The 15,303-nt window shown below is 55.6% G+C and overlaps 13 protein-coding genes across 13 annotated transcripts; 6 read left to right on the top strand and 7 right to left on the bottom strand.

Annotated features, from left to right (window-relative positions):
* Positions 1-18: 18 nt before the first annotated feature.
* Positions 19-317, top strand: BAUCODRAFT_331212 (uncharacterized protein). Its single transcript, XM_007683657.1, has one exon. The coding sequence runs from the start codon at positions 140-142 to the stop codon at positions 308-310; it is 171 nt and encodes a 56-aa protein (XP_007681847.1). The 5' UTR covers positions 19-139; the 3' UTR covers positions 311-317.
* Positions 318-438: 121 nt separating this feature from the next.
* BAUCODRAFT_331208 (uncharacterized protein) lies at positions 439-961 on the bottom strand. Its single transcript, XM_007683656.1, has one exon. The coding sequence runs from the start codon at positions 933-935 to the stop codon at positions 651-653; it is 285 nt and encodes a 94-aa protein (XP_007681846.1). The 5' UTR covers positions 936-961; the 3' UTR covers positions 439-650.
* Positions 962-2,133: 1,172 nt separating this feature from the next.
* On the top strand, positions 2,134-2,716 carry BAUCODRAFT_331185 (uncharacterized protein). Its single transcript, XM_007683655.1, has one exon. The coding sequence runs from the start codon at positions 2,220-2,222 to the stop codon at positions 2,565-2,567; it is 348 nt and encodes a 115-aa protein (XP_007681845.1). The 5' UTR covers positions 2,134-2,219; the 3' UTR covers positions 2,568-2,716.
* A 205-nt stretch (positions 2,717-2,921) lies between these two features.
* BAUCODRAFT_39716 (uncharacterized protein) lies at positions 2,922-3,659 on the bottom strand. Its single transcript, XM_007683620.1, has 3 exons — positions 3,354-3,659; positions 3,194-3,291; positions 2,922-3,017 (listed from the first exon to the last, which is right to left on the bottom strand). The coding sequence occupies exon 1, from the start codon at positions 3,565-3,567 to the stop codon at positions 3,358-3,360; it is 210 nt and encodes a 69-aa protein (XP_007681810.1). The 5' UTR covers positions 3,568-3,659; the 3' UTR covers positions 2,922-3,017; positions 3,194-3,291; positions 3,354-3,357.
* Positions 3,660-4,258: 599 nt separating this feature from the next.
* Positions 4,259-4,873, bottom strand: BAUCODRAFT_331117 (uncharacterized protein). The gene has a single exon (XM_007683654.1). It carries the CDS (start codon positions 4,762-4,764, stop codon positions 4,495-4,497), a length of 270 nt encoding a protein of 89 aa, XP_007681844.1. The 5' UTR covers positions 4,765-4,873; the 3' UTR covers positions 4,259-4,494.
* A 426-nt stretch (positions 4,874-5,299) lies between these two features.
* BAUCODRAFT_39714 (uncharacterized protein) lies at positions 5,300-5,917 on the top strand. Its single transcript, XM_007683619.1, has one exon. The coding sequence runs from the start codon at positions 5,395-5,397 to the stop codon at positions 5,599-5,601; it is 207 nt and encodes a 68-aa protein (XP_007681809.1). The 5' UTR covers positions 5,300-5,394; the 3' UTR covers positions 5,602-5,917.
* A 1,059-nt stretch (positions 5,918-6,976) lies between these two features.
* BAUCODRAFT_331113 (uncharacterized protein) lies at positions 6,977-7,960 on the top strand. Its single transcript, XM_007683653.1, has one exon. It carries the CDS (start codon positions 7,334-7,336, stop codon positions 7,862-7,864), a length of 531 nt encoding a protein of 176 aa, XP_007681843.1. The 5' UTR covers positions 6,977-7,333; the 3' UTR covers positions 7,865-7,960.
* On the top strand, positions 7,961-8,444 carry BAUCODRAFT_331142 (uncharacterized protein). The gene has a single exon (XM_007683652.1). It carries the CDS (start codon positions 8,057-8,059, stop codon positions 8,411-8,413), a length of 357 nt encoding a protein of 118 aa, XP_007681842.1. The 5' UTR covers positions 7,961-8,056; the 3' UTR covers positions 8,414-8,444.
* Positions 8,445-8,474: 30 nt separating this feature from the next.
* On the bottom strand, positions 8,475-8,972 carry BAUCODRAFT_152774 (uncharacterized protein; the record flags this gene model as incomplete). Its single annotated transcript, XM_007683651.1, has 1 exon — positions 8,475-8,972. The coding sequence occupies one exon, from the start codon at positions 8,970-8,972 to the stop codon at positions 8,475-8,477; it is 498 nt and encodes a 165-aa protein (XP_007681841.1).
* A 291-nt stretch (positions 8,973-9,263) lies between these two features.
* Positions 9,264-10,609, bottom strand: BAUCODRAFT_28617 (uncharacterized protein; the record flags this gene model as incomplete). Its single annotated transcript, XM_007683610.1, has 4 exons — positions 9,264-10,058; positions 10,085-10,206; positions 10,244-10,345; positions 10,387-10,609. The coding sequence occupies 4 exons, from the start codon at positions 10,607-10,609 to the stop codon at positions 9,264-9,266; spliced, it is 1,242 nt and encodes a 413-aa protein (XP_007681800.1).
* A 1,606-nt stretch (positions 10,610-12,215) lies between these two features.
* Positions 12,216-12,762, top strand: BAUCODRAFT_331102 (uncharacterized protein). Its single transcript, XM_007683650.1, has one exon. It carries the CDS (start codon positions 12,289-12,291, stop codon positions 12,562-12,564), a length of 276 nt encoding a protein of 91 aa, XP_007681840.1. The 5' UTR covers positions 12,216-12,288; the 3' UTR covers positions 12,565-12,762.
* Positions 12,763-13,323: 561 nt separating this feature from the next.
* Positions 13,324-14,113, bottom strand: BAUCODRAFT_331088 (uncharacterized protein). The gene has a single exon (XM_007683649.1). The coding sequence runs from the start codon at positions 13,829-13,831 to the stop codon at positions 13,367-13,369; it is 465 nt and encodes a 154-aa protein (XP_007681839.1). The 5' UTR covers positions 13,832-14,113; the 3' UTR covers positions 13,324-13,366.
* A 349-nt stretch (positions 14,114-14,462) lies between these two features.
* On the bottom strand, positions 14,463-15,272 carry BAUCODRAFT_39711 (uncharacterized protein). Its single transcript, XM_007683618.1, has one exon. The coding sequence runs from the start codon at positions 15,266-15,268 to the stop codon at positions 14,933-14,935; it is 336 nt and encodes a 111-aa protein (XP_007681808.1). The 5' UTR covers positions 15,269-15,272; the 3' UTR covers positions 14,463-14,932.
* Between the last annotated feature and the right edge of the window lie 31 nt (positions 15,273-15,303).

The following is a 15,303-nucleotide window of genomic DNA, read 5'->3' as shown; positions in this document are numbered from 1 at the left end:
CAATTAAGTTTGAAGGGATGTTTGACAAAGCTGGCACTCCGGAGGGTTATCGAACCTTATTCGTAGGCAGTCACACCGCGAAGCGAGAGAGGGAGATCGCCAGAAAAACCCTAGGCAGCTCCACGAAGTGGCGAACTCAATGTCCTCGCGGCAAAAATCGGCATCTCAAGCGAGCATTGTATACAGAGACATTGTGGGCCGTAAACCAACCCAGATTGCGAGACTCAGAGGTGACACTGAAAGGGTATCGCTCGCCCACTCACCGGGTGTCTCCGTGCCCAGCATCATCGCGGAGGATTACGAACTATGATCTGCAGCATTCCTATGGTCTCTTCGCTTCCGGCAGTATCACCCTGCCAACGGGCTCAACAGCCATGAGCATTTGCCCCCTCCCGAGTAGCATGTGACCACTACATCGATGACAACCTCCAACACTACCCCGTCCCTGCCTGATACCGCTATATCCGCTACGGCCTCGCCCGCGACCCCTGCTCTATGAGGCGTCTGGCCACCGCGTCCTTGCCCGCCCACATCGTTGCCGCCCACGTATATGTCCGCCGCGTACATGCCCTCGCGTGTTTGTATGCCACGTACATTCACCGGCGGCCACCTTGCACATCCTAGGCCTGTATCGCAGCCAACGTACAACGCTATCGTAGCAATGCATCCACCTCTCGAGCAAGTTTGCGCATCGCTTTCCGCACTGCCTGGACAGTCGGCAGCACTACGGGCATGCCCCGGTGATGCGGGCCGACTTCTTGCAAGATTCGACAGATCTGGACAATTGTGGTAAATGCACGATCTTGTTCGTCACGGACTTGTTGGAGGAGACCAACCTGCGCCTCCGTTGCGCGAACGGCAAGCTGTAGATCAAGAACGTTGAGCATAGTGCCCCTTTGCGGAAGTTGCTGCCAATGCTGCATGAAGATTAGCATGGGGACGAGTCCATTGGAGCATCAACGTTACACCTTCTCCATGCCAATCCTGCAGATCTCGTTCCTGCCAAACACAGAAGCAGGCCAGATATAAGGTTTTGCTAGCGCGGTTTCAGCACTGCAATATTTTATCCACCTAAATGTTAGTATAGCAACCTGAACGTCAGAAAGTGAGGCAATCGTGCTTCTTCGATGACTGATAGAGATGTTCCGTTACCGTCTAGCACGCGGGCTGCGAGTTCGAAGGTTGCTGCTCATGAAGACCGGAATACGACGTTAAGCGTATATAGCGGTCATACAGTTTCGACATCGAAATGGTAAACCATCTAAGACTGTCTGCGACCTGCTAGCATGCTGACTCTAAAGGATTATGCAGTAAACCAAAGGTCACCCAATACAAAGCCTGTATGGCCCTTAAGCTTCCAAGCGAAGTATAGAGAGGTACTTGACCTTCTAGCTTACCTGTCGAGAGACGGACTGTTCACGCAGGACAGATCCCACGCGAAAACGGAGCACCATTCCATCAGCTAAGCGACGACCAACAAACGTGCTTGTACTACCGGAAGCACGTGCTTCAGTGGACGTCCGCACGATGATCGTCTGCAGACAGTTCGCCAGCACGCAGTCGTCATGAGCTTGCGTGAAGTCTAAGGCGATGCAATATCTTAGGTCACCAGTCCGTTTATGGTCGACTCCATCCCAGAATCGACTGTGACCGCGAGGTGCCCGCACCAGCGCCGCTAGCTGAATTGCCGAATGACCACACACAGGCAGAACCTCGGGCGCCTGCCTTTGCTCACTACTCCACTAGATGCGGACCTTGAGATGCCTGCGAAAGTAACCGCACCGATGACACCAAAAGGTCATGAATCCAAAGCAATGCTTTGATATTCCACCGACACCGACAGTATCCGATGTCGAGAACCCTAGCCTTTCTGCACTAAATGTCGTGCAAGCCGGTCCATGAGTATACCAGGTCTGCCACTAAACGTAGGGACGGGCCGTGCTCTCAAGTGCTTCGAAGAGGGAACGGCGCTGCCAATCGCCTGTTTTCTCCACCTGGGCCCGGATCCCAGCAGGAAGCTCATGTCTCGGCTCGAATGCGCCGCTGAGCAGAGCGATGTGTAATCGCCTCTCCATCATTTGCGACCATCCCTAATATCAACAACATATTCTCGAAACCTCAACCTAACCTTGCAGGTCAAGGCGATCCTTAGCCTTCCGCATGCAAGGTACAGCAAGTGGAGTGTATGTGTCTCCCTTGTTACCTTCCTTCCGTACGGCATGTGGATAGCTGTTTCTCAAGAAGCACTTGGAATATGCATAAGCGAGGGCATCAAAGGCACGACCGTCGAAGATATCGCAGCCTACCTTGACAGCCGCATCGCTATCCCGCCGCTTCTGAGCCTCTACCTCCGTAGAACGTGGAGGCTGCGTAATACTTTTCTAGGCTTTCGTGGCGTTTGTGGTCGCCTTCACCAGCCAAGCTGGCAGCTCACAGAGCCATCGTCGACGACATTGTCGACGTCCTCTTTGGCTGCGGGTGCCAGTGCAATGATGAATGTTGCTGCGCAATTTCCAAACTCTCGAATGGAGCGGCCAGTGTGCGCAAGCAGTCTATATGGTCACTAATGTCTTCACTCTGAATATGGTGTCAAGTTGCTATGCTCCAATGCCTCAGCTTCAGCTCGGCTGCAGATGGATGGGTGATCGCAGTGCTGAGGACGAGGTCTCGACGAAACTTCCCAGACTCGAGGGACGTAGCTAGCCGTAGATGCATCATGTTCAATAGGTTTGGAATCTGATTCGCAGCGTCAACAGGCGGATACTGCATCCTCGCACGCGTGGCTGCAATCACAAAGTCCGCCCGGCGCTTTCAGCTTGGGGTGCTACGCCGGGCGCTTTACCGAGTGCCCCACAAGATGCGCCAATGCGCCCCAGCGTCTGCCCCATCTGTCCCATCGTCTGCCCCATCTGCCCCATCGTCTGCCCCATCTGCCCCATCGTCTGCCCCATCTGCCCTATCGTCTGCCCAATTGCATACTCCCCGTTACGCTCGGAGAAGGTAGATCTCTTTTATAGGTAAGCACATGGAAAGGAAACATCCGGCCAACCTGTCGAATGTAGCTAGGGTAGAAGTTGAGAGATAGAGGGGCCTTAAAAACCACTATGACTATTAAACTGCTTGTCTATTGTCGAGGCTGTACATGCCGTCTGTTTCATTCAAGCGACAGGGAGCTCGGCTGACAAGTCGGCAGATTACGGAATATCTCGTTATTCTGTGTGCTACTCCAACGAACAATCTGTTGCGCATCGTCATGCGCAAGCTGATAGTCTACAGATGCGATAATGGAGAGTAAGCTACGAATGCGGCGAGCGTCAGTCGCAAGTCGGGCCGACGCTGACTAGATCCCCCAGCCTATTACAATCTTGCAGCCCTACAGCTTCCTTTGGCGAACCACTGGCTGCGGCTGAGGGCTCGGGCCGTTGGTTGCCCTGCTGCAGCATCGTCGGCACCATAGTCGAAGGGGGCAGCGTTGCTCGACTCATGCGAGGTCGAGGTGGCTGAAGCGATCATTACGCACTTTGCAGCCTGCAGTGCATCAGTTGAGCATCGCGACCTATACGGCATTCCATGGCGTCGTGTACGAGCCACGCAATATGCACGTAACTACCGGCGTGTAAGGCATGGTTTGTGCAGGTTCTCTTCTGCAATGATTATCTACCATTACCATGTCTCTCCATATACGATTCGACTCTTTTGCTGGTGGTGGACATGCCCCTGACGCTGTTGCTCTCTTACCACGCCATCACCGCCACCTCTCCCAACGTCGGATTGAGACGCGCGGAGCTGCAGATCCGCGTTGTCTCTGCTCGGCGAAATGGGAGGTGCTGTGCAGGCAGCTAGGCAATGGTGACTAATAGAACCGACAAGACGCTATCCGCAAGACCAATGGCTCATATCAGTCTTCAAGACAGAGCCAACGAGCATTTATCGAGCCACCAGTGCTGCATTACTGACAGCACGGCCACCCCAGCTACCTCAGCAACCGCCCACCACTGGCCCCGTGAGCTGCGCGAGCCATGAAGAGAAAGCCAAGTGGCGAGTTGTCCGGCAATGGCAGTCAACCACAGTCGGCGCCACAAACTGATTCATTGAACGAAGACTGCATCTCTGCACCCTACTACCACTGTAGCACCACCGCTGCAGGACCACACCACGTAATACTGTACACACCACAATGCCAACAACGCCCGCATCTACACCTGCGCATCCACACCCGCCAATGCGCCTACTTGCGAGCGCTGAGAGCCTCGGTGCGCCCAAGAAGGCAACAAGCCACCCACCGCATTGACAGGGAAGTCATTCGTTTCCACAATCGCTAACCCATAGCAGATGTCGACAGCGTCCATCCGCCGTACTACACTCGGTCAAACCGGGCAGTATGGCGCCGATACCACCCTCAAAGCCTATGACTTCTAGCACGCGTTTCGGGCGGGGCAGCACTCCCCATATTAGCGTGGTGCAATGTCATCCAAAGGGCTTTAGAACGTTAGCCTAGCACGGGAGGGATCGAATGGCGGACGCGTTGTGTTCCTGACCCCACAGTCTCTGGAAAGCCTCATGTTCTTCTGGCAGCCAACGCCTCTCTAACCGCATAAATGGCGTGAGGAGCTGGGTCACGTCCTCGAGCGTATAGGCGAAGGTCGTGTCGTCAGATAGGCTTCGCTGCGTGCGGTGGTGGACTGGACGTAGTCGTTGTGGATCCTCGTGGTGCAGTTGATCGAGTGAAGTGAGCTTGTCGTCCTGAGATCGCAATTGTGCCATCGTAGAGAAGTATGTTTGTTGCTGGTCAATGAAAAAGGTACGGCTTTCGAGGTGCTCGTGAGAGGACGAGCAGTCAGGAAGGACGGTTATTTTGACAACGTCCCGTCCCTTGCGTGACCCAGTATGCTTGTTTTATGCACGGGTGCGATTTTAGGCGCCTCCTTGCTTCGGCTGCATGATGACAACGTCCTGGGACGGGGCTCGTATTCTGGAAGGAGATGCTCACTTCGCTGGGCTTTCTGGACTACCCTCGACTCTACTGGAATGGTGTGTGCGCTGGTCTCCTGGATGAGGGCAACGGCACCACCATACAACATGCGGTTGCTGTCGTAGATGCAACAGCACCGATTAGGATAAAACCAGAATCCGCTTTCGATGTCGGCAAAGTCTCGTTGACCAAGGCTACTCCGAAGTCAGCCGTCCACCGCATCCACCACGCCTGCGTACTTTGAGCGAACTAATCGATTGAACCGAGATCCTGGCGCACGGCCGGGTCAGCTCACCGAGTATGGATCTGCGCCAGCCAGCAACGCCAGTTCTTCTCCGACCTTTGCTCCATGTTGATAAAGCTCTGCGGCGTCTGCTCGCTCTGCGTTGCCGTCGGCTCCTTATTCGCAACGATCGAGCAATATGCGGCCGAGCATGGATTCAAGTGTTGGCGTGTGGTGTATTCACCGTCATAAAAGGCCGTGCCATGAATCGTGTAGTGACTCTCAAGCTTTGCAGTGCGCTCTAGGATACGACACCTGCTTGAGCGAGGTCGTTTGCGTAGGCAAGGCTACTGGCGCCGCAGAGAGCTTGGATGCCGTCAAATCGAATCGCATATATCTCTGTTGACCAACGGTAGTGCAGCATTATGACAAGCTTCGGACCATGCATTGTCGATTAGTTACAGATCAGAGTACGAACGAGTACACCAGCCATCTTGTCTCGACTTCGTCTGACTCGCTCCTCTCTTTCCGACAGTTGCAGCGCAAAAAGTAGCAAGCGCAGCGCGAGCGGCAAAATGATGAAAGTACATGGCACAATCACATCTCGAATGTGGTCCTCGTTCTCAGCTACTAGCACAGCAACTCCATCCAATCGCCGTACTTCAAACAGGCTCCCCGAAACACTCAGTGAGTACTCTGAGCACGTTGAACAACAGCTTTCTACCATCCCCGGTCTTAGCGTTAGCCATGTCGCAGGACTGCGGGCTCACGTACGGAAAGCCACCCTAATCTGGTCCACCACGTATCGGCAGCTTCACTTGGAACATCACAACAAGACTCAGCGTTCTCCGCTACCCTCACGGAAGAGTTGACTGCCAAGAACGTTAGCGAGCAGATCCGGTTGGTAATTTTCCACAGTCGAGCGGACACTTACGGACGCCTAGCCCTGCAATGGCCTAGATCCAGGTCCCGGCGCCAAGCTAGAGCATCCAGAACAGAAGCTGCCTAGCAATGAGATCAGCGAACCTACAATGATTGCGGCACTACTGGCACTGATCAAGCAGTGAGAGGCTGTGATCAAAGACAAGGTCTCCCGCTCCCATACTTTTCGTGTGCTTGTTCAACACGGCCCCGGTCGAATGAAGTCGGCAGAGGAGCTGGCCAAATACGATGTTGTCGCTACTACTTACCAGGCGCTCACATCTGAGCCCGCTTGTTCGCAGACGAGACTCAACACTCCGATGACTTTGTGTACCGAGCCTTCGACGACTACGCTCTGGACGGTATTAGAGAGCTTGTACGGTCTCTCCACGAAAGTGCAAGGCAGAGTCATGGATCAACGAATTACTCTTCACGCTGCGATACCGAACACTGCAGAGGGCAGACAGTTCGGCGCTACCTGCCCCTACCTCTTCAAAAATTGACAACGCCGGCCATTAAAGGAGTGCTACTGGGTGGGCAACGCGACTCGATTCGACGAACACAGATCTCCCAGGTACCGGAGTGCCTTCCGGTGTGCCCTGGATGTCTGCACCCAGAGCGGCAGAGCTTCGCCCGACGACAAGACCTAAGCGGGCCCTCACACCTGACCCTGCCCTTCACCTTCGCAGGCGGTGCCTTCCCAGGGGTTGCATGTGCTCGATAACGCCAAAGGAAGCACCGTAGCTCGCTCCTCTCCATCTTACATATTCACCAACAGAGGCTATAGGTTCGGCCAGCTTGGGTTCTATTGCAGATTTTGCTGCCGAAGAGCTATGCGCCCTTCCGCCCGGGTGAATGCTCACCTTCTTAGGCGTGGGTGAGTCCAAAGGAGACACTTTGTTCGAGCATCGGCTGGCGCAGGGTGTTGGTGGACAGAACAGTGGAACGATAAGGTGTACAAAGGTCGGCAGAAGCGCTTCTCGAAGCTTTCCCCAAAGGAGGAGGTTTCGAAAGGATAATAAAGACAATTGTGGTATCTGAAGCTGCTCCGCGGCCAACAACCTGGCGAGCGTGCAGGCTCACTATCACTGCGACACCCACTACTAGGTCCATCTGTATAAGTACACACTGCGGACACCATAGCCCCTTCATCCCCATCCGTTACTCTTCGCTACTCCAAAACTCAACGGTGCACGCAGCGGCTCAGAGCGACTCCGATGATTCCCAACAGCTCCGCATACATCCATGCCACGCACCTGGCATATCGAACTCACGCTAGCATTAGCCCGCGGCGAACAACCCACAGGACTACTCCAGCGCAGCCGACGATTGAGCGGTGGGACAGAGACTCTGCACACCCCTGCGGCCCTCCCTCTAGCGAGCGGTATGGAATGTACCGTCGGCCCACCGAGCGAATTGCGCACGGCAGGGGCACTCCATCCCAACGCGATGGCAGTCCGTGGTCCCATGGGGATTCGGCAGTTGAGAAGACTAGGCAAGATGAGCCCCTACTTTACGTTGGCCGGGAGCAGCTTCAACCGGGAGCAGCTTCAGCCGGGTGGAAGAGGGAAAGTCATACAGCAGTCCAGCGACGCTCAACACTCTCAACGCAGACAGAAAGACAGACAGCATTCCCCAAAGGAAACCGCTCCAATAGCAATGGCAAAGCCCAAGCCACCCTAGCGTCGATCTCACCTATTACTCCTCCTGTAAATACAGGTATGCAAACTGGAGAGATATTTGCCTGATCGATTGGATGCCAGCCACAACATCGAAGCGGAGGGACGTCTCGGGTCGTGTATCTTCCCACCGCACGGGAAAGCGGCAGGAAGGCGGGATTATGATGAGAGAGAGAGAAAGGGTGAGGTTGCGGGAGTAGGCTTTTGTGTAGGGCAAACGTCCAGTTCTGATGCGAGATATTCATCCCACGAAGTGGATACATGTACGGGCCGTTCAGATCGCGGTTGGGAGTACAGACCGGATCCGTCTCGTTGCACGAGGAGCAAGAAGTGGTCGGCGGCATGACACTCATCCGATCTGTGATAAACCACCCGGCCGAGGTGAGCAGAACAAAACAAGCTCCGCCTTCCCTCCCTCCCTTTCCGCCCCACCAACAAGCTAGCTCACTCACTCACTCACTCACTCACTCACTCACTCCCCTCTCCACCCCCAGCAATCTCCCCTCTCCACTCCATCGCCAGCTCCCCCGCCATCCAAAACGCCTTGACCGCCTCCTGAACCAACCGCCCAACCTCCTCTTCCCGCCGACCAAACCTCAACGGAACCAAAACCCGTAACCACGCCTCCGCCTCCTCCTCGACCTGCACCTCCCGCCTCAAGATCCCAACCCCCACTTCCTCAATGCCGCACGTGCGCCCGCTCCTGCCGCCCCGCCCACGCACAAGCCCGCCCCACCGTGCCCTTGAACAGCAACGGCAGCCACTCCCACGCCGGCGCCCGCGCGGGGTACAGCACATGCCATTCCTCGAGCAAGCGGAGCACGACGCGCGTCTGCCCTTTACACGTCTTCCCGGCTTCGTCGAGCTGCGCGAAAAGGGCGATGGTGTCTCGTGCGGTGGCGCGGAGGAGGGCGTGCGTTCTGGCGGCGAGGCGCGCGAGGTCGGTGGCTGGAGGCGGGACGGGGAGGATACGGGCGGCGAGGAGGCAGGTGGTGAGGGGTTTGGTGAGGGTGAGGAAGTGGGCGGAGATGTAGGCGCCGTGGGTGAGGAGGAGGGAGGGGTGGGAGGTGATGGTCGGGAGGGTGGTGAGGTAGGTCGAGTGAGGGTATGGCTGCTGCAGGACGCGTAAAAGGTGCAGCCCCGCCTCTTGAGAGGAGTAGGCGAGGCCGGTTTCCATGACTGGGCCGAAGCGACGGGCGGTGTTGACGATGGTGTCGAGGCTTTGCAGGGTTTGGTTGAGAGGGCCAGAGAGGGTGTGGACTAACGTTGGGGCCGTGCGTTCCAGCGCCGCTACGTTATTGACTCCGTCTTCGCAAATGGCCGGACATTGGCCGTTTCGGACGTGGGCTTGATAGCGCTGCCAAAGCCAAGCGTGCTGGGCCGGGTTGGTGTACAGGCGACACGCGATGTAGTAGGCGTTGCACTCACGTGCCTCGGCGAAGGTGATGGCTTGCCAGAAAGTGACACCTTAGTCGTTGGGATCGTCGAGCTGCGTGGCCAGCTCCCGGATGCGGGTTTGGTCGGTCTTGAGGACGCGGAGAGGGTTGTGATGATCTTCTGGCGGTGCTGCGACGTAGTGGAGGAAGTCGGGGTGGACCATGTAGTAGAGTGAGGCGGCGATGATGGGGGAGGAGAGAAGCAGCACGATGGCAAAGATGATGGCGAGGTAAGTCCGGTGCGAATGGTGCCCAGCCGGCGCAGGTCTTGAAGGGTGAATATCTATGTTGTCCAGGGCGGCTTCGAGGGAGGCGAGAGTGGCTGACAGCGGTTTTGGGTGTTGGGATTGGTTGCTCTCGGTCGGTTCCAGAAATCGGCCCAGTATGTCGTTCGACCTCCTCACAGCCACAGCATCATTCCTATTATTGACCTTCTCTGTCGGGACGCTGCTCGCCTTTTCCGCCGGAGTAGCCCGCTCCTCAACTCCTTTGCGCCCAGCAATCGAATCCCAATACTGGCCCGCTGGGAGACTATCACGAGAGCTCCCACGCCAGTCGCGTTGTTGTGACTGCTCCGGACCTTCATAGTCTCGCGTTGTTGGAGGTTCTAGCTCTTGATCGAGATCCTGCTCGCACTCAGCCTGCCTGCACTCCTTGGCGGGGCGCAGAATTTGCGGGTACAGCTCGTTCGGCGTGCTTGCTATGCCGTCGCTGGAAGAAGACGAAGCTGTGTCCGGCCGGGTAAAGCGGGTGGAGCAAATAAAGTCATTGTTAAATCCAGGCCAGATGAAGATGCCGGAGGGAGTTGCGGAAGTGGTTTTTCTCGTCTTTCAACCTCCACCAACTGCCATACCTTGCCGCCTGCCCACAAGGCACCCTTTCCAGCCAGCACAGCCCCTTTCCCAACCAAACTCGCACCTGTCCACGCTGCATGCCCCACGGCTGCCCGGTCAACTTCCTTCGAGCGCTCTCCTGCTACTGGCTTGCTCGCACGTGTGGCTTGGTCATTCACATCTCAATGGGATGCATCTCCCATCCTCGCCTGCTTCGCTCTCCTCTCCGTGCTTGGGGCCGTGGTGCCGGCTCTCTTCTGTGGCGTCGCGGCTGTGCTTGGCTGCGCGAGGTCGTCCTTTTTGTACGGCTTCGGGGACTTACTTGAGTGTGACGCTTGCCGTTGCTTCGCGGCCGCCTTGCCCGTTGTATGATCGTGGCTCTGGCTCTTCAATCGTCGGTCGAAGCCGCGCTTGGTCCGATGACTCGCCTTGGATGTGATGCTTGCTCTTGACATGACGCTTGGCGGTCGTTTGATGTTAATGAGGAGGGGGAAGAGAAGATGAGAGAAGTGAATGTCGATGGCGGGCGCGCGTTTGCTTCCCATGCTTGACGTGGCATCGTTGCCGATGCACCGGTCCCGTGTCGTCAATTGCCTGGACCGGCACCTGCACCTGCACTTGCCCGCTCTCGGGTCTCGGTCTTGGTCTTGGTTTCGGTCTCAGGCTCAGTCACAGGGGCTTCACACCATATCTCGCCCATTCAGCTCCTCCATCTTGACCATAGACAACGACTCCGCTCTCCCATCCCGCCCCACCAACGCCGTACTCTTATCGCATCCATCATGAACCTCGCACTGAGCTTGACAATGCATCTTCTCCCACTTCATCCGCTTCTGCTGGAGGATGGACAATGAAGCCACGGTGCCCCAAGAAAGGCTGCTCCGTTCATTCCCTAGAACCGTCGCAACAGCGAATCGAGACACACGCGGCACGCTCCAATGGGAAAGAGTTTGAGATGCCGTGAGTACTTGAGGCAAGACTACAGTACAAGCCTGAATCGGTGGTGTAGTTAGGTTTCATAGTCTGCAAGCGGTGCGAAGACTCACCTCCCACACACGTGACGCACCTGAGACTGGACCCTTCACGGCTGCCACTCTACGCGCCCGTTCGTACTGTCACGCGTCTATGCGTGCTGCTACACGTCTAGCATGCAGGGCAAGATGGAAGGATGAGGACCCCCCAAGCGGCCATTGTTGCCACCACGGAGGGGAAGAGGGGCAAGCGCTTCTAATGCGCTGTGCGGGTATCTTGGGTGCGCTGCCGAGAGCAGGCTGGACTGAGAGCAAGTGGTCAATACGTGAGTCATGTCGAATAGCTGTACGGCAAGTGAACTGACTCTGCAAGACGTTAGGGCCCGTCTTACTGAGATAACGGTTGAGATGGTTTCAAAGTCCCCATTTGAGCTCATGAGGATGGGGAGGCCATGAAGCGAACACGGGCAAACTGCTAGCGCCGGAGAATCATGGTAGGACCGGCGCTGACGGTGCAGCCGCACCTTAGAAGCTGCGTACCATGGAAGCAGATCACGTTGCAGGCTTCAAGGCCGGCTCAGGTCATTGTCCGGCGCAGTAACATAATGAAGAGACTTCCGCCTACCTTCCAGACCTTTGCGCAAGCACGAGCAGAACTAAGCTTCTGGTTGATAATAGTGATGCTTTGCATATGTCGAGTCGGAGAAGAACATCGATAACCAGTGTGTTGGCACAAGGGACGACCTTGTAGATGTCCTCGCCAGACCGAGAGTGAAAGATGCGTTTGAAGCCACCGTGAAGGCGTTGAGGCTAATCGAGATTGAGTGTTTCATCACACTCGATAGCACCCCTGACAAGTAGTCGATGAGAGGGATGTTTATGCCTTCCTTTGTAGTTGCTGAGAACGAGGTTCAACAAGTGAGCACTAGATGAGTGAGTGGCCAGGAGGTCCTCTCGTGGATGGTAGTCCTTCAAGCCACCCGCTCTCTAACAATCGGGTGTCCAGCTTCTAATGCGGGCGATGGGGAGGGGACGGAGCGGAGGCACGTCGATGTTCTACGTCGCCTGAGTCATGTCTTCGACATCATCTGTGGAGTCGCCCAAGACCATGAATCATGCATATCGCTGCATAACAATCACAAACCTGCTTCACAGGTGAACAAGACGCATGAGTCGCTATGCTCGATATAGGCACAACTTCGTACGGAAGGTAGAGTAACAAGAGATGAGACGATCGAGGGTAGACTCCCTCCATGGGTCCAACCTCGAGCGGGCCGTCGCACTCAGCAAACGTTCTAATAGCGCCTACAAGCAAACGCTGCAGAAGCCGCCTTTATTCAGAAGAGCGTGTTCAGGACGACGAAGGCTCGCGACTGCGGCGCAGTCACAGCTACTTTCTACCACTGACAGGCATAGGTCATCAAATGCTAGCGACAAGGTTATCAATGCTGCATTTTAGCTTTATGCTGGCAATCCACGCCTCTGCGCAGTGCACTTGTAGCAAGCTCCGGAATATTGACCACTCCTAACTGCACGCGAAATATGCCTTTTGGCCGACATCTCCCAAAGCAATCTCATCTCATGCTCCATCTCCACGCCGAACCCTTTTGTCTGAACATTCTTGCCGGCTCTCCTTGCAGTCGTGCATGCCGCCGGCGACGTCCTTGACCACGTCCTCAAGCCTTGTCCCGATCATTGCTTGCCCCGTGCGAAACTTGATGCAGATGCACACAGCGGCAACGCGCACGTTAGGAAGTGGTGTAGCGGTGTTGCTGCTTGATGGTGATGCCGTCTCTCCTGTTCTCGTTGGCGGGCGGCGTGAGAACAGCAGCAGAGCAGCTACATAAACTGCCACCTCTGCGGTGATTCTCAGGATGGAGATGCGCAGGACGGCGATGCGTGGGATAACGATGCGCGGGATGCGATGGCTGTAGCAGTGATAATCAAACAGTATGAGTTTGCGCAGTCAGTACGACAACTAAATCCCTACCCGGCACAGCAACACTGCCAGAGTGCAGTAAGGTGCTCACCGTCTCTAAAGCCTTGCAGAGCCATGAGTATGCTCCGCCTCTGCCACAACTATGCTTTGCCTCCTTCACAACTATGCTCTGCCTCTTTCCTAACGGATGATGCGAGGTGTCGCAATCGAGGGGTGTATCTCTGCCCCACGAGCAACCTTCGATCGAACGGAAGCCGCATACCAGTACGTCCTCGGCCTCATCCACGTGGAGCATGCGTGGAATGATGAAAATGCGGCGATGTCAAGCCCAGCAGATTCCATGGTGCCCTGGAAGCGACGTAGGTAGCCGGCTACACAGGCAAGAGACTACATTACATCCGGCTTCGGGGCGTCTCTTGTGGTGCTGTACAAGTGCACTGGCACCGTCCTGCTGAAGCACTTGAACAACACTCGCCCTCTGGAGCATGCCTGCAAAAGTCGTGATCTTTGGTCATGATTCTACAGACCTTGTTATTGGCGTCTACTTCAGCAGACAAGTAACCTTTCGAACCACACTCTGCCACACAGCCCGTTATCGAAGCACCGCAGCGGCGTTTCGAGATTCCGATTGCTGTAGCGCGGCGCCAACGGTGAGCCGCATGGAAGGTGAGATGAAGGAGCTGGGGCAGATGAGCTTCCATCAGCAACTGTTCGTCTCTTAATGCGAAGGTGTAATGGGTGAGTACGCGTTGTTGTATGAGCGGGTGGCTTGAGATCGGCGGTAGATAGTCCAACATACTATTTGGCATTCCCTCTGCGCTTACGGCATAGCTTTCTCCACAGCATGTTCCGCTCATGCTATCTCAGTGATCATTGATATTGCGGTGGATGAGCTTGCTCGCAGTATGGAAGGTTGTACGAGCGTATTGGCTGTAACAGTCGCGCGGAAGGCCAATGGTTCTGAAGGAGGCCTTTTTGACGAGCTCTAGCGAGGTAGCAGCGGAGACTGTGCAAACCGGTGCAGACTCTAACGAGTGGAGACGTTGCCTTGGCCGTTCTTGATCTGTCCAAGGCAGAGGAGAGTCCGAAAACGGAGGAGGATGGGGCGCAGACTGCCAGCATTGTAGTATCTGTCAGAAACGTCGCTTTAGCAGCGGTTATAGCGTATCAAGACTGGAAGCAGAGGTCCGCAATGGCGTCCGCAGCTATCAGCCGCACACTGTGCTCAGAGTCTTGAATGAGGAGGCGGAGCGAGAGTAGCTACAAGCAGGCTCACAGCCTATTGAAAGGTGCATATCAATCATGTCGGCGTGCAGTGCGAATGATCAGCGCAGTGGGTGTGTATAGCTTTTATGACTGTGCCGTCGGATGTTCATAAGCTCAATTATTTCCGCTTGGAGACGCTTCGGCACCGCAAGCGCTTAGAATCTACGCCACAGACCTTGACCACTGCTGCTTATGTACATGCTACTGACGGTTACAAGTATGTCGTGTCGATGTGAGGGTATGAGCAACACAGGTGCTGTGCACCATGTATTGCGTTGTAAAGGAGCGGTGCAGTGTTGGCTGCGACGAGGAGTAGAGCAGGCGGACAGTATCGGTGTCTCGTTCCGGTCACTGCCGTGTGATGACATACGCCAGAGTCGGTCGTTGAGCTTGCATTAGAGAAAGGACAGCCCTCTCTTCGAATGCCGACGATGGCGGTATTGACGTCCTTGGATCCTTGGCAAGTTCACCCAATCTCCGCACCTCGAGCTTGTCTCCAAGCAGAGAATCCTGCTGCGCAGCCGTAACCTGCTAGTTATCGAATGGGCTGCTATGGGTAGCATGAGCCATCCGGCCTTGATTGCATCGCTTCAGTCATCGCTACCGTCCAATCGCTATGTCTGGCTCTTTCCCACCACAAGCCCTGCCGCTTGCAGCGCACTACTGTACTATGCGCCCACGCTTCCCTCCACTCATTGTAGTATCCGCTTGACCCATTCTCCTTCCAGCGGTGCCGGAATCACCACAACAAAGCTGATCACGGGTATGTCCTCCATAACACGGGTATGTCCTCCATATTGTCGCCCTTCAGGAAGTCTGTAGCGTCTTCTTTCGCGTTTCCGCGAGTCTTGCCAGCTACAGCGACTGGACGGTGGTAACAACGAAGCTAATGGTATCACGACCGGACGCGCAAGGCGACGCTTCAACCTGAGCAGGGTAACGTCTCGGCATTGTGTAATCAATGTGCGGTGTACGAGCGTATCGCGATACAGCGGAATATAGACACGACCGTGAACACTGCCTATCATGCGCCACCCTGCTCAGCGTCATCTTTTTTCGCTGG

This window comes from Baudoinia panamericana, assembly GCF_000338955.1.
Source record: "Baudoinia panamericana UAMH 10762 unplaced genomic scaffold BAUCOscaffold_16, whole genome shotgun sequence".
NCBI classification, from domain to species: Eukaryota; Fungi; Ascomycota; class Dothideomycetes; order Mycosphaerellales; family Teratosphaeriaceae; genus Baudoinia; species Baudoinia panamericana.
Note: the sequence above shows the minus strand (reverse complement) of the source record. Positions and strands in the feature narration are given on the sequence as shown.

Coding starts and splice junctions, on each gene's coding strand:
- BAUCODRAFT_331102 (XM_007683650.1), top strand. CDS start 12,289: ATGGGTCCAACCTCGAGCGGGCCGTCGCACTCAGCAAACGTTCTAATA.
- BAUCODRAFT_331117 (XM_007683654.1), bottom strand. CDS start 4,764: ATGGCACAATTGCGATCTCAGGACGACAAGCTCACTTCACTCGATCAA.
- BAUCODRAFT_331185 (XM_007683655.1), top strand. CDS start 2,220: ATGTGGATAGCTGTTTCTCAAGAAGCACTTGGAATATGCATAAGCGAG.
- BAUCODRAFT_39716 (XM_007683620.1), bottom strand. CDS start 3,567: ATGCCGTATAGGTCGCGATGCTCAACTGATGCACTGCAGGCTGCAAAG.
- BAUCODRAFT_331113 (XM_007683653.1), top strand. CDS start 7,334: ATGATTCCCAACAGCTCCGCATACATCCATGCCACGCACCTGGCATAT.
- BAUCODRAFT_39711 (XM_007683618.1), bottom strand. CDS start 15,268: ATGATAGGCAGTGTTCACGGTCGTGTCTATATTCCGCTGTATCGCGAT.
- BAUCODRAFT_331208 (XM_007683656.1), bottom strand. CDS start 935: ATGCTAATCTTCATGCAGCATTGGCAGCAACTTCCGCAAAGGGGCACT.
- BAUCODRAFT_331142 (XM_007683652.1), top strand. CDS start 8,057: ATGTACGGGCCGTTCAGATCGCGGTTGGGAGTACAGACCGGATCCGTC.
- BAUCODRAFT_39714 (XM_007683619.1), top strand. CDS start 5,395: ATGCGGCCGAGCATGGATTCAAGTGTTGGCGTGTGGTGTATTCACCGT.
- BAUCODRAFT_331212 (XM_007683657.1), top strand. CDS start 140: ATGTCCTCGCGGCAAAAATCGGCATCTCAAGCGAGCATTGTATACAGA.
- BAUCODRAFT_331088 (XM_007683649.1), bottom strand. CDS start 13,831: ATGAGCGGAACATGCTGTGGAGAAAGCTATGCCGTAAGCGCAGAGGGA.